The following is a 17047-nucleotide window of genomic DNA, read 5'->3' as shown; positions in this document are numbered from 1 at the left end:
AATTCGCATAAGCTCTACTACAAAGTTATTATTTTAAAATTTCACCACACCCACCCTGATATAAAATATGATCATTGATTTTTTTTTTGAAAATAATTGTTGACGCAATATAATTTTCGGATGTATTTAAAAAAAAAGGTCTTGTTTATGACTAATTAAAACCTTTTTCAACAGTTTAGTATCAAAAATAATGGTATCAATTGTTAAGGTTAATGCTTCAACCTTCCAACAAATTATTTAATAGTTAATAAAAAATATCTGGTTTGCACGGTTGTAACGTAATTATAATCATAGTACAATAGTACAACTAATCGCCTGAAATACGTCTGAAAAGTATCCATTGTGCTTGACTCCATTATCGAAAGATTTTTCGTACACCACGTAGGACCAAATTTTTCGAACGCTTTTTCTTCAATAAACGAGATACTAGTTTTAATCTTAACAATTTTATTATTGAATACTTTCAGATTATATAATTATGAGCATGATCTTTACAACTGTGTTTAAAAACAAATGATCATTCAATTTATGATCGTTGGTTTATTATATATTTTCGTCATCTGAACAAACTTCAAAATGTTTTACTGACACATTAATTGTTTATACAAGTAAGAAATAAATTTTAAAGTATAAAACTATTGTTATTAATGTAAGCTTTCATTGTTTCTTAGTTTGCTTTTAGCCTGAATTTGAAAAACAAAACATAACATACAATAAAACTTTTTATAGAACTTGTAAGTTACAATCTATATGCATTAAATTCATAGTTGTTTAATTCATCCATCTTTATTTTGTTTAAAAAGTCAAAGAAATATGTAACTAAAACTTTTGTACTTAAAATATATTCCTTAGATAAAACCAAAAAAATGAGAATTATATTGAACTTAACCAATTTATCTTCTGTTTACAACTGGTATATATAATCAGTCGACAATTATAAGAATAGGACTACTTGTTTTGCTATCTATTTATCACAGGACAAGTAATACAACTGATTACTTTAATTGTAAAGTTGTACTTTTTAAGAAGATATTTAAAAAAATTAAAAGTTTAAAGATTTTCAAATGAATAATACTATGTTTCAATGTTTCCAGAATTAAATTTTAAAAATACAAACTGATTATTATTGTTGTTTTAATATATAGTAGTTTTTTTATTTAGTTATACTAAATCAAACACAATTTTATTTTCAGAAAATTTAAAACTAGAACTTTTTACTAAAGTCTAATTTGTAATATATTTCTTACTTTAAACAAGTAGTACACTTACAGATCCAAAAACTTGTTTATATATATAAATAGTTTAAATTTTTTTTTTAAACATAAAACTAATACTTTATTTTATACTTTGGATTCAATTCGAACAATACATTTTACTTAGTACAACAAGCTTTGATAAAAACTTATTAATTTGAAAACATGTTTAAACAATAAAAATACTCCTTTTGTTAGTATTTGTTCTTTTAAGAAGTAGCTAAACAAAATTTACGTCTAAATATATTATTTAATTTTTGAGTCTTTATAAGAATAACTAGTTCAAGCTTGCTTTGACAAGATTTAAAATTCACCAACCAAGCAAAAAACAATGAAATATAAAGTAAATAACATACTAGTGAATCAAGCAGAAACTTGCTTCAGTTCGGTGCGCGGGGGCAATATCGGAGCGCTCGGGGGAACTCCCTCCCTCTCCCCGCCGAACCTGGGCGCGATGTGCGGCGACTTCTCTCTGTACCAGAACGACGACATCCTCTCCCTTCTGATCTTCTTCTGCAGCTGCAACACGCCGTACAACAAAGCCTCGGCTGTCGGGGGGCACCCGGGCACGTAGATGTCCACGGGGACAATTCGGTCGCAGCCCCTCACCACAGAGTAAGAGTAGTGGTAATAGCCGCCGCCGTTGGCGCAGCTGCCCATGGACAGCACCCACTTGGGGCTGGGCATCTGGTCGTAGACCAGCCTCAATGCAGGCGCCATTTTGTTGGTGAGCGTGCCGGCCACAATCATCAGGTCGCTCTGGCGGGGGCTGGCCCTGAATACGACCCCGAATCGGTCCATGTCGTACCTCGGGGCGGCGAATTGCATCATCTCGACGGCGCAGCAGGCCAGCCCGAAGGTCATGGGCCATATGCTGGAGCTCTTCATGTAGTTGACGATGTCGTCCACCCTGTGCAGCATGTACTCGCTCTTGTTGGGCGCGTTCCTGATATTCTGGATCTCCTGGCGCAGCGGCTGGTACGCCTGAGCGGGCTCCTTGCCCACCATCTCACCGTCCTTGTGGTTGGACGAAGTGGTGTGCACGAAGGAGGTGGTGAGCTGGCACGGCAGCTTGGAGATCAAGCCGTTCGACTTTGGTATTATTTTAGATAACAACATTATGAAACTATCTGAAAAATTATTGAACTAACTTTAAGCTATTCTATTGTTATAAATTGATTAATTTTAATAAAATACTTTGTAAGAAAACTGAGTGTTGGTTATCACATAATATCATGGATTAATTTTACCTTTAATATATATATACATACATTAGGTTACATATTATATTTCAGATTTTATAATTTAAACAATGAGTGCATTTTACAGAATGAACAATTTTAATATACTCTGAAAACAAATCAAGTAGGGATTGAAATTGTATACTTGGTCTAACACATCTTAAAAGTATATAAAGTTAATAAAAATTAAATACATCATGTTTTATATTTTTGTTGCTTGAAAAGTTTACTGAAAACTGACATTTTGTATAGCTTTAATTCATAAAAAATACTAAAATTTCAGAATACTTTTTCACCACAAGTTTCTAAAAACAGATGAAACTAATAAATCTCACTTAAAACTCCTGTGTACTTAAAACCAAATTAAAAGCACATTTAAATATATTTGTAACAAAAAAATCAATTTAAATTGTTTTGCAGTTAGAATTTTAAAGTTAGAAAATCGATATACTTGGAAAACAATCAAGAACTGTTCGAAAAAAAAAACATTATCATTCTGTAAACAGTTTAAATATTACTATTTTATATTGAAATTTCTTTAAGTTTTTATCTTTTTAAACAAAAGTTTCTATAAACATTTGAAAAACATAAAAATATTAAAAATAAATTTTAGTTTAAATAGAAAGCCTTATAATTCTAAATAAAAACACATCATTAATATGACTTCAAAAATAATAAAATGTGCTACGTAGAAAATATTAAAGTAGGTTTATTCTTACACATATTTAACGGAAAAAAACTTTCAAATAAAAATTATAATTAAATGACTTTCTAAACAAAAACAACAGTTATTCAAATACAGTGAAACAAATTAATAACATATTGTGAAAATAACTATTTTTTTAACTATAAAACTTACTTAATTGCGACTTTTAAGATTTTGAAATAAAGTATTAATAAACTTAAATATTATTAAAGTGGGTTTTCTCAAACTTTTTAAGTTATAAACATTTAAAATCAATCTACAAAGTTTCAGTGTAGATTAAAATAAAAATTTATATAAGTTATCTTCTACTATTTTTAAACATACAATATGTACTTATAAAACTGTTCCTTAAAAACAAAAGCTTTTAGTCAGTTTCATGCACTACAAATATTTAATTTTATAAGAAAAATAACAAAAGAATAAATTTGTTGTTATAAAGTTTTCTTTTTATTTATATATGACTGATTTTAGCTTTATACTGAAGACTTAAATATTAAAAAAACAAAAAGCACTTTTTTTAAACTAAATTGAAACATTAAAACAAAAAGTAAACATGCATTGTTTATAAAACACCTTCATACCTCAAAAAATATATACAACTAATAAAAACAATATAAAATATTATACTTTAAGTACTATGTCAGTGCTCAATTTAGTTTGTAAATAATAAATTTAATTTAAAATGAAACTATTTGCATTTTTATTTGAAATTTATTAACTTTCTTAATAGTAAACTTAAAAGCTTTGACAATAGTATTTGGCTTACAATAATTTATAAAACATCTACAAGATATTTTCATAAAAAAAGTAAAAGTTACTAGTTTAATTATAAAATGTTATAATGAAAACCTTAAGTTCTTGGGTTATGTCAGAAAAAAATTTCAAAAATACATACACACTTTAATAAAATAAAATTAGAAAATTTAAACTTTATTAAATTTAAGTATTGACTTATCTGCTTTAACAATTAGTAGTTTTAAACTATGGTATAGACTTAAAATACAAATTAGTATCAATGCAAGTCAACTAACCGCAAAAATTTTAAAAAAATGTTTACTATAAAAAAAATTATAAATAAAACTTCTTTTATTTTTAAGTACATGAACTGTTTAATCAGACATAAATTATATAAGATTTAAGATTCTATCTGGTTTATGTTGGACCTAAATTTTGATTTAAAGATCCTGATCAGCTAAGCTTATTTTTAAATTGAGATTTGCTGGATCTAGATCTTTTAATCAAAATTTAGGTTCAACTGGAACCAGATGATGTTTTTAAGCAGTAAAAAGTGTCTTATAGGTAAAATAAAACTTAACAAAATAAAATTAACTTTTAAAATCGTGGTAGACCCATACTTTGCTATTAAGTAAACAATAAAATCTTATTTTGTTTTTTTGCAAGCTTATCATTAAATTCATAAATATTATGTAGTAATTACAGCTATTGAAATATCAAAAATTTATTATTTAGTTGGAGATATGATACTTTTTCAGGATTAAATTGAGACTTCAAAAATAAACCTGGAAAAATCAAGAAAACTTTTTTTCACATAAATGATTTTCGATAGAAGGCCATAGATCTTTTTATAGCATATTTTTATCACAATTTATTACCTTATTTTGCACAAATAAATGTCAAATTTTTTTCAAACAAAAAAAGTTAATATGTTTATCAATACTTTTGTAAGATATACATTTACTTATCAGTGTGCACAAGATTTTCCTTTAACTATATGCAATGTAGTAATTTTTTAAACTTGGAGAAATACTGACTTAAGCTACTACTAATATTCATTGTTCACCTACTTTAAATAGAAGTTTTTAATTAATTGTTTTTACTTCCTTTGTCATAAACTTTATAAAAACTTTAATAAAATAAAGTTAAAATAATAAAAAATTGTGAACATTTTTTATATAGTTTATAGTATGTACATTGTACACTGTACAATAACACAATGAAAAGCAATTAACAAAAGCAATAAATACTGTTAACAAGAGCAGGAGCAGCATTTAAGTAGATTACTATTATATGATTAAATATCATACACCGTTTTGATTTTAAAACACTTAATCTTACCTTTAGTTTCTCAAAATTAATAAAAACCGTCGTAAATAACTGGAATCAGAAAATGAAATGTTTTTTTTGTAATATTGCAGTTATCAAGAGAAATCAAGGAAGATGGTATGCTTTAAAATAAATAAAACGAAATCACATGACAAATATTAAAATAACAAAGAGAAAACATTATTGAATTTAAAGTAATTTTAAATACTTGGTTTACATCTTCATACTATTTATTCACAAAAAAAATTTGCATACTTTATTAAATCCAAATAAAGGTCTCACTTTTCCTTTTATTATCGTTTCAGTTAAACTTACTTTAATTTTTTTTATTACAGCTGTGAAAACATATTAAGTTAGGTTACTGTATTTGGTATTACAAAATGCTTACTTACTTTGTCAAAATGTCAAAACAAAAAATACCTTTACTAATTTATGAAGTTTGTAAATAGATTTTAAATACCATTTGCAATAGAAGATAAATAAAAGATAACTACTCATTTTATTTTTACTTTAGACAATGCTTTTTGGCAAAGCCATAATTTATTTTCAAAATAATTTAATGAACAAAAAAATAGATTTTGCAAAAAATAAAAAAGTGGCTTGTAGATACTAATAGAATCTACATATGTATTTTTCATTTTTTTCAAATTTATATTAGTTATTAAGATATAGTCTTGTATATTTTTTTTTTAATTTGAATTTTTGGAACTTGAGATGTCTGAATTTGAATTATCATGTAACCATTATTTTTACATCAGAACTCACTCTTTTGTCTTCAACAATAGACATTATGGTCTAGCAAGCAAGTGAATTACAGCTAACATAATTATGAAGCTTTACTTTTTAATTTACTAATTTAAGATTCATAACTATTTTAGCTGTAATAATTTTTAATTTACTAATTTAAGCTGCAAATTTCTAAATATGAAATTTAAAAATATATATTTGAACTTTAAAAATAAATTAATTTAAATTATATGTTTTTAAAATTTAAGGGAAAAGGGAGGTAAATCTTTTTTTTTCATATTGATCTTACTTTAAAGATTTTAAGCTTAGCTAATAGTTGCTTTTTACTAATACATTTAAAATAAAATTTGTAAGCTTGTAAGAATGTATGAGGGGACAAAGTCAGAGAGTTCAATTAGATCCTTATGGATGAGCAAAAGGAGTATAAAGACTGCTTCATCAAATATCTATCTCCTACTATAGTTTTAAATCAATCTACTCTCAAGCTTATTTAGTATAGCTCCAACTTAACAATAACAACCATATTGTGAGAATTTAGAAAATTTTGAGTAATTTTTTTTTTGTAATTTTTTTTGTATGATTTCCTTTTTTGGTCTTAGGATTTTTTTATACATTCTTACAATCTGATTATTTCTTTTGGAACCACTCCTGAGAACTTGAGGTCAATAGCTTGAAAAATGAAAAATATTTATTTTTGTTAATTTCTTAAGTAAATTGACAGTAAAATTTTATTACTACCTTTGTCTCAGAAACTTTTTACAAAAGTAGGGTGGCCATTGGTTTTTGAGAAATTTATTACAGGTTTTTAAAAGTACATGTTTTTTGTCTATTTATAGTTTAAAGTTAACTTTAAAGTTAAAAATTATGTTAAATAGTATAACAACATTAAAAAGATACTGTAAAACTACTTTGAATGTGCTTTTTAATAAAAAAATTGATGAAGACAAAATTTTTTATCTATATGATAGATATTTCTTGTCAAATCAAAATTTTACTACTCAACATGTAAAAATTGTTTTAAATAACAGGATTTTTAGTGATTTTTGATCAAAATTCAAGGTTTTTCTAGACTAGATTTTCAAATTCCAGGTTTTGAGGTTTAGTGGCCACCATGCAGAAGTGACTAATTCTTGAAACTTAAATTACTTTTCTTATTCTATAAAAACTGACTAATAAACTTTTATACAAAGTCAATGTTAATTTTTGTAAAAAGAAAGCTCTTATCCAAAAATTCAATCTAATTGTTTCTTAAAGGGTCGCCATAGGTTTTTTGAAGATTTTTTTCTATTTTTTTTGAATTCCTTTCAGGTTTGTTAAAGAAAAAGTTTTTGTTTTGTTTTTTATAAAACTAAAATTAAAGTAAAAACTAACTTAAATAGTATAACTACATTAAAAGTTACTGTAAAACTACTTTTAATTTGTTTTTTTGAATATTATAGGATTTTTTAGCATTTTTTTTCAATTTTAAACTATTTAATATGATATGACCCATGGAAAATATCCTAAGAACTAGTAGCCTAAACTTGAGCAACCATGTAACCTGAATACCTTACATAACATTCTAAATTCAGTGTGCTAGCTTACAGAGTGCTGGGCTACAAAAACTAACTTTTATTTAGATAAAAGTTTAAAATTTATATAATTCAAAATAAACTGATTTTCTGATTTCTTTATGAAATTTAAAAAAATTCTAGCAACTGTAGTGACAAAACACAAAAACAAAAAACTTTGAAGATCAAATGCTTAATAAGAAATTTTCATAACTTAATAATCTTTTCAAAAAACAAACTGATTTTCAAACTTCTTTTAGAATCTCAGTAGTTTTTAAGAATTTGTGCTTACAAATCCTAAGATTTTGCCAATATTGTCTTTAATTTAGTAAGGCTTTTTAATTAAATTGTTATTAAGAAGAATTGTGCATTTCAATAAATTACTCAAAAAATAAAACTATCTCTTATTTCTTTTAATATTTCACAAAGTTTTAAGCACTTCACATGAAATTTATCAAACGTTTTAGAAACAACTGATTTTGCCTGACTGTATGATGTGGTTCTGATGAAAGTAGAGTTTTGATCAAAAAACACTTTTTTTTTATGATAGTAGTTATTCACTTATCCGGACACTCACTTATCCGGAATTCACTTATTCGGACAGTTTTGATCAGAAGAAAATTAAAAAACTTCTGAATATTAAACACTATCAATTTTGTATAATACAAATATTTAAGCTTTCATGCTGTAAGAAAAATCTAAGTGATTTTATAAATTATGTAAGTTTTATGCTGAAAAAATCGAAAAAACTACTTTAGCAAAACTTACAATAAAAACTTGTTTGTTAGAAGTGATGTGTTTCCGTTAAACTGACTGCAAACTTAGTCAAAGTTTATTGTTTTTCTTTATGTTTTTTTTTTCTTTGTTTAAAAAGTTTTATTTTTCATTCAGAGAGATAAGTTTACACTATTTTTTGTTTTAAAAGATTAACTAAATTTATATTTTATCTTAAACAATTTTTTTTTTAATTAATAGTAAGGGCAGGTGGAATTACAATTGATGAACTTTACTTGCTTGACCCTCAAAAAACGTATATTGTTGCAGAGGGTTGATAAGTCTGATGTTTTTCTACCTTAAAAAATAAATTAATTAACCTAAAATTTAGCTTTTATTATTTATCATTTTATTCTATATTACTCACAATTACTATGTATTTTTTTTCCATAACACTTTCATTATGCATTGCATTATATGCAGCAGTTATATTATTACATGAGAAATTATTTTTCATACTTATCAGGAATTTTAGTTATCCGGACATGTTTACAGAAAATCTTGCCCAACGTGTCCGGATAAGTGAATAAGCACTGTATCTGCATTTAAAACTATAAAAATCATATACATAGTTTTTAAAGACGTTTTTTCAGTTTTTAAATTTAAACATGTTTGCCAAAGTGTTTTTTAAAGTTTTCCAGAACTTCTTCTAGGTTTTTAAAGAAAACTTTTTTTAAGTTAATTTTAAGCATAAAGTTATGTTTAAGGTAAATACTATAAAAAGATAGAAAACATACTGTAACGCTTATCAAAGTGTTTTGTGATAAAAAATGTTTAATGAAACTAAAAGAAAAAATATTGATTATGATAGATTTTTGTAACTAATATAAATTTTATGATTTTACATGTTAAATTGTTTAAAATTTTAGGCTTTTTTGGATTGTTTAGGCATTTATTACAAAAGTCAGGTTTTACATGATCCTAGGTATTTTATCAACCTTTTTTTATGTATACACTCTTTAATTATAATGCAATGAAAAAAAAAAGTTTTCAGTTAAATAAATAACTACTTCGGAGGTTACTGAACATAGTTATAAAAATTCATATTTTAATATAGACAGCATTGCTAAAGGTTTTTGAGAAATTTCTTCCAGATTTTAAATTTTTGATCTATTTTTAGTGTAAATTTAAGTTTAACCTAAAAAATGTCTAAAAAAGTATAACAACAATGAAAGGATACTGTTAAGCTACTATAAATGTGTTTTTTAATATCAATAAATTTTTTTAGTTATACCAAAAAAAAATTACTTATATATATTTTTTTACTAAAAATTGCATATTCTGGAAGCCTTATGTATTCAATCTTTAAGGCCCAGTTTATGTAAGCAGAAAAAGTTCGTTTACCAAACTATACTTTTAAATCCTTATATTAGTAATTTTAGAGTAATTAGTTTCTTGTTAAATTTTATTTTTAAGCATAGTTTTAATTTAAAATTTTTATCGCTTCTTTATTTAGATTGTTTTAATTCTACCGAGTTTTATTAGTATACCAAACTTGTTTAGCATTAGAACTTATTTAATTTTAAACTTTTGATTATTACGTCATTTTATATCTTAAAACTTTAACTGCAGTATAATTTTATTTCAATTTGTATTCATTGCAATCCAGTAGGAAACAATTTCTGACGAGTCCTATTTGAAAGTACTTAAATAAATTTAAACAAAATGAAATGCACTCTGTTATATATTTTTAGTAAGTTATGCACCGGAAAAAAGCTGTTCATATATTTTTTTAATTGAAATTTTATCACTTTACATGTTAAATTTTTTTCAGTAAATCCAGGTTTTTTAGTGATTTTTGTTTAAAATTCGAGATTTTTTTTTTTGAAATTTCGGGTTTTTCCTGGTTTTTTTTTAGCCTAAAATGTCAAATTCCAGAATTCCAAGTTTTTTATCAACCCTGTATTGTTAACCTTTATTTTAAAGCATCCAAAGTTTAAGTTAAAAAGTTTAGTGTTTATGAGATACCTAGACTCTAATATTTTCAAAACTACACCCTAATTACAAAGTAACTATCATCTGATAAAAAGTTTACATGTGTATAATTAATAGTTTAGTAATATAAACTTTTCTGCAAATTTTTGGTATATAGGTTGGCCACTTAGTTCAAAACTTACTAGGTTTTTCTCAGAAAATTCTCAAAGTTGTCATTAAGATACATTTTAATTGAAGCAATGGCCACAAATCTTGCTTAATTTTGTGTTTAAAATAGCATAGAGGTATTATTTCAATTTAAAACTGAAAAATATTTTTTAAATCTATTGTGTGTAAGTTCAAATCAATAACACTGTGAAACAATTTCATAAGTGTTTCTTATAATCCTGATGAGTAAGAAATTATGACTTTACAACTTTTTTTGCAATAGCATTTTTCAGATTTTGCTTAGTTGTTTACCCTTTAAGACTAAAACTACCTAATTCAAATGATAGTACTTTAATTAACTATTCAAGGTCTTTATTGCAAGAATGCTTAAAATAAACTTAGAATGTACTTAAATTTAAATAAACATGTGTAAGGTAGGTGTCAAGTCAAGTCTAATTTACAAGTTAGAACTTTATGAAATGCTGAAAAATATGCAGAAATATAATTTATTCGAAAGAATAAGGTTCACTTCAAACTTAATTTTAGTTCTTAACTTAACCACTGAATTAAACCTAACATGATTGCTCTAAATTTATATTTTTAAAGCTTAATCAAGAATGTTAGCAATAATACTTAAGAAAAGTTATAGATTCTAAACTCTAACCGTTTACAGTTAACACCTGAATATAAGTTAAATATTATGAAAAAAAATTACACAGTACGCACGTTTGAGTCAGATGATTTAGCTCAGGAATTAGCAAACTGCGTCCCTCAAAGCCAAAATCTAAGGCCCTGCGAAGTTTTTTTTAGCTAGAAACGAACTTTTTTAAACCGTAAAACTGAAAGGTTTTGGAATAAAACCTTAGAATTAGGCTCTTGAATTAATAAATACTTTTTATTAATGCCTTATTACTGCTTATTTTTTCATATTTTTGGTTTAAAACAGTACTTTTATATTAATTATTACAAGTTATCGTTTGTTGTTTATATTCAAACTTTTTGTAAGAACATTGGCTCGCGAGTTACAAAAGCCTGCTGACCCCTGATCTAGCTAAATTTTAAAGTTTCTATAATAAAAAAGATGGGAAAAAACTTAGAATTTACGACAATTAAAACTTTGAGTTCCATTCCAACACATTAAATAAGTATGTACCTGATGGGAGCCGATTATTTCTCACCAATTATTTCTACCCCAATCATTTCTAACCCAATCACTTCTAACCCAATCATTTCTGACCCGATCATTTCTAACCCGACCTTTTTTAACTCATTAACTTCTAACTCGATCTAACCTATCATATCTAACCTGGTAATTTCTAGTTCAACCAGTAAAAACTTCTTAACTTTTAGATTTTTTAAGGAAATATTTGTTTTAAAAGCAAACTAAACTTTTCCAAACTGTTATCTTATTAAAATTTAAGTTAATTTTATCTGAAAAAAATAAGTACTAATATTTTTTACTTTGAATATATTTTTAATATTGATTTTATTTTGACTTGTTATTGTTTTAAATTAGTTTCCTTATTTTGAATATTTTTATATCAAACTGCTTAATTCGGACTTTTTTTGATTATACAAGATTTGCTAAACGACAATCATTCTAAAATAAGAGGAAATTTGAAACACCTTTTTTGATTTAAAAATTTCAATACAAAATAGAATTTCGATCTTTGTTTTCAAAGTAATTTTTTCATAAGACTTTATAGCTAAATGAAACAGCTAAAATAAATTTAATAGAAACATGTGCTAGTTTAATAAACAAAGAGTACTGTTTAAATTTGTTGTTATTAACCAATATTCCAGTGAATTTTTTTCGCTAGGGTCTTTATAAACAAACGATTAATTTTAAATTTTGAATAATATTAAATTAAATTTAGTTATGAAAGCTTACTTTAAAATTTTAAAAAAGCATATTTTTAAAACTAATTATTGCAACCATTAGATCTTACTAAAACTAAAAAAAAATCAATTTTTGCAGATTGATATGAAGAAAAAACCAAATAATTTGAATTTATAATAAGTTAAAATAAAAAAATTATAGAAAATTTATTTTAATCAAAACTTTATAAACGTCAAATTTTGGTTAAATAAAGTAAGCTATATTTAAATACAAGAACAACGCTAATATTAGGTTGCTTTTAGAATAAACAGAGTTAATACTAACTCTAAAAAAACAATAACTTTTTATGATCGGGGCAGATTGGATTAAATATAATCGGGTTAGAAATGATCAGGTTAGAAGTGATTAGGTTAGAAGTAACCGGGTTAGAAATGATTGGGTTAGAAGTGATCGAGTTAGAAATAATTGGACTAAAAATGATCGCGGATTAGAAATTACTTGTAAACCGTAATTGACAATTTCAGGCTAACAACTTATTTGTATTTTTTCACAATCTTAGCTTATAAGCAAATTAAGAGGGGTCTTCTGCAGTTGTAAGTTTTTGGAAATGTTTTCATTCATAACAATATGCAAATTTAAACAAATTCAAAGTAATAATACAGCAGAGTATTAAGATTAAGAACATCTATACCCTTATTATCCCTATCCAACCTTACCCAAATATATAACAAGTGTGTCAAAAAAAAAGTTTTATTACTTAAAACTTAAAATACAAATAATTAAAATATCAGCCAACCAGAAAAGACCTAAATATGTAGCCGACGCGAGTAAGAGCACAGCTAATATAAATGAACCTTACTTTAATCTAGCTGTCTTAAACTTTTTATACTTGTCATATTTACTTATTAAAATTATTTGTGTAATATATGTTATTAGTGTTTTATTTATTTGTATATTTGTAATTAAAAGTGTAAGAAAGAAAGCACGACAATTCCATTTTAACAACTTGATTTACTCAAACTATGGCAATTTTGTCCTGCGTGCAATACGTTTAAATGCATTTATTTTAAAGATATACTTTTTTGAAATCTAAAAAAAAATATATCCTTGTAACTAAATCAACATTTAATTTTATAGTTTCTAAGTGTGTGAATAAATAGAGGATTTTTTGTAAAAATAAAAACATACACTAAGCTTTCTCAAAACAATTTTTCCGACTGCTGTTTTTTCGAAGGAAATAATTTTTTTCCGATGCGTAAATATCGGCGTTGTCTTTCAAATACACATTAGTTAAATTTTTCTGCGTGCCGTGTGCCGTCTTAAGTTACGATGAAGTTCGTGTGATCAACGAATAATCAAGATAAATTCAACATCTAGTTAAGAGCTATGAGTTTAAGAATATTCAGTATCTAGTTTCTAGATCAAAAAACTAATTAGTTTGTCTAAAGTAAAACTGTTAGTATTTATACTTTTTACTATTTTTATTACTTGTGTAGTGATTTAAACAGAAAAAGTTTCTTTAAGACTTGTTGTAATTAATTTATTAATAATAAAGTACATCGACTCTTAGTGTGTTTTGTTTTACAACTTAGGAATAAGTTACCTTAAGTAAGACCAATATTTGTAAGTTTAGTACTGTATTGTAAGATACTATTAAGTATTAAGTAAGACACGTAGTTTAGCTTAGTACTTGGAGACCACATATTTAAGACCATAAACATAACCAGTATTATATATATATATATATATATATATATCTTTATGGTTATATCCTTAAAGATTTTTTTTTGTATAACTTTATAAACTAGCAAAGTATATGTGGTAGCAGCAAAGTGAGTAATTTAAATTACCAGTTACAAGTAAAAACAAAAAATATTATTTTTTACTACTATGTTATAAATATTATAAGCTTTAAAAATAATTAACTTTGTCAAAAAAATAAATTTCATCGATTTTTTTTCAAATTGAGCTTCAAATTAAAATCTTTTTTTTTTATTCGTACTCACTATTGATTTTGTGTTATATGTTTTAGTTTTAAGAAAACGAATAAAGAGATCTCAACTACTAGAGGAGAAATAATTCACCATAAATTAAATCTTGATAGTATCTTACAATACAGTACTCAGCTGTTTAGTACTTGTTTAAATGCTTAGTTTTTTTAAGCTTTTTAAATTTAGTTTGTTTAATTTTTAAGTAAAAATTTTGAGTATTTTTATTTTTTTTAATTGTTTAAATGCTTTTTTCCATGACTGTTACATATCTTTTTAGATCTATTTAAGCGCTGACGAGGTTTTTGACCGAAACTTAGTATGTAAAATAAGTTCTTGAAAGAATAAATTCATTAATTTTGTGTTTTATGTGTATTTTTTTCAACTAGGTTTACATAAAGCTTGGCTTGACTCTGATGCTTACTAAGCAATACCTTACTTTAAAAAAAAAATCTAATAGTAGAAACAAAATGTTATAAGTTATTAATCAAAATATAATTCAAAAAGATAAAAGCAATTAGCTTACTTAACTAAAATATGCAGGCCACGTTGAAACTCTGAACTGAAACACAACCTTAAATTTTGCTTAATGACCTCGAGTTTTTAATGCTATAAAAAAAAAACTAAATTAAGTTTTGTAGAAGTAGTCTATATTTACAAAGTATACAATATACATTATAAAGTAGGGCTGTCTTAAATATTGAACTCTACATTTAAAAGAAAGTTCATAAAATCAAAACTTACAGTGAAGTAAGTTATACACTGTTAAGTTAAATGTAATTCCTTAAGTTGTAAATTATTAGTAGGTTAAGCTAATTTTTTTTGTAGTGTACTATTTAAAAATCATTGTTTAGAGTTTTATTATTGACTGATTAATTTTTAAAGTTAATACATACAATTATAGACATTAATTTCAATTAGATTTAATGATAACTTTTTTTTTTATTAGAAAATACCTGTACGAAAGTATATTTATAAATCAGTTTAAGCTGAAAAAAAAGCTAAGTCAGCAATTTTTTTAAAGCTTTATTATTATTTTTTATTACTTTTATTCCTAATCCACCTTACCCAAACATGTTTAAAATTTATAAAAATATTAAATTTAAATAACTAACATTAAAAATATTATAAAAACAAGCTTTTTTGCTGTCTCAGTCTTTTTCCAGCTTAGACTGACTTTAATTTAAAGTATACTAGCCAAAAATATCTTTGGTTTTGTTATAGTTATCTTTTTATTTTGTAAAAATAGTTGAAACAAAAACCTTAAAACATATATTTTTTTAATTTATAGTACACATGTATAAATAAAACGTAAACGGTATGTTTAATATAAAAAGATCTAAGTTCTAAGTATTTATCAATGGGCTTTTAAAATATACATAGTAAATCATGAGGACTAAGAGGCTTTTGTTGTTTTTAATTATATACAGTTTAAATAAATACTTAGTGTCAAATACGCTCATATACATGTATATTAAGGTATACCAATTTTTTAAAACATAGTGTATGGAGTTACTGGTTATTTAATATGCAACATTTTTAATTTTCATTTGTATTGTGATCTACTTTGTGAACAAAAACGTCTAAAACATCCAGTGATTTAATTATAAGATAAAAAAGAACCGATTAATAAAGTTAATTTAAATTTTCACTGTATTAAAGTTTTATTTTATTTGCTTTTTCACCTTTTTTTGGTGTTGTGTTTAAATGCGAGCGTAACTTTGGCTCGAACAGAATTTTTGTTATTTTTTTATAACCTAACTTTAGAACCTATTATTTCAAGTTTCTTAATATTATTTAAATTTTCAAAAAAAAAAAATACTCGAGCCAAAGCAACGCTACTTATTCAAACTTCATACTTATTTCTTTATAGAAGGTCTTACTGAATGTTGAAAAAGACTTTGTTGATTTCAAACACCATAACTAATACTATGCCAAGATGTAATATTTTTTGGCAATGTTAAATGACAAAAATTTCTGTCCATGCATGATTGCTCATACTACTTATTTGCTATTATAGTTAATGAAACTAGTTTGATCATTGGTGTCTGTTTGGACTTTGTTTTTTTAAGTTGCATTTTTTATATTAAAAAATAGTTTTATACTTCTACTGCTGTCAACTCTTGTTCTGTCAATTTATACAATAATTTTGCAGGCATGTTGTTTAATGCTTAATCTTCATGATATCTTATATTTGGTTCTAACTTTTTTGAATTTACAACCACTCAATTTTAAACTCTAAATAACAGGTCAAAGTGTTTCTAATCAAAATACAAGCTTATACAGTTTGACTTCTAATTTCCATAGTGACATTTCAATAATTAGAGAATTGGTTTATTTTTACTTAAGGTTCTTAAAGGCGTCGTGTAGAGTTGGTATACTAGTTTTCATGAAAAATAAGCAAGTAACTTAGTTGGAATCAGAATTAAATTTTTGTTTTACGCTTTCAACTGTAAGAAAATTTATGTATTATTGTTCCATATTAATGATTTTATTTTAATTCTAAGTTATGCTAAAGTGTTATTTATTAAATATAAATTTGAGATTTATTCAAAAACATTTTATTAAACAAACAAGTAAACTTGATTTTAGCTTACACTTATCAATTACTTTTGTTAGCAACTAATTTTAAAATTAAATTTTAAGTTAGTAAACAGTTTGGTTAGAGGTTTCATCAGAAAATATATAGCTAATACCAATTTTCATAATTAAGCAAAACTAATTAAAGATAGGTTAACAGTTTATAATTACTTAATTATAAATAAATTAATTAGTAAAATAAGCAAACGTATGAAAAAAAAA

General features: G+C 24.9%; 1 protein-coding gene across 1 annotated transcript; it reads right to left on the bottom strand.

Annotated features, from left to right (window-relative positions):
* Positions 1–1173: 1173 nt before the first annotated feature.
* LOC145847301 (NADH-quinone oxidoreductase subunit B-like) lies at positions 1174–2394 on the bottom strand. The gene has a single exon (XM_082953557.1). The coding sequence runs from the start codon at positions 2370–2372 to the stop codon at positions 1617–1619; it is 756 nt and encodes a 251-aa protein (XP_082809683.1). The 5' UTR covers positions 2373–2394; the 3' UTR covers positions 1174–1616.
* Between the last annotated feature and the right edge of the window lie 14653 nt (positions 2395–17047).

The sequence above is a fragment of the Thalia democratica genome, chromosome 1, assembly GCF_965202585.1.
Source record: "Thalia democratica chromosome 1, ktThaDemo2.hap1.1, whole genome shotgun sequence".
NCBI classification, from domain to species: domain Eukaryota; kingdom Metazoa; phylum Chordata; class Thaliacea; order Salpida; family Salpidae; genus Thalia; species Thalia democratica.
The sequence above is the reverse complement of the archived record's forward strand: the minus strand, read 5'-3'. Positions and strand labels throughout refer to the sequence as shown.

Bases quoted from the DNA above. Each gene is read 5' to 3' on its own strand.
- LOC145847301 (XM_082953557.1), bottom strand. From the start codon at position 2,372: ATGTTGTTATCTAAAATAATACCAAAGTCGAACGGCTTGATCTCCAAG.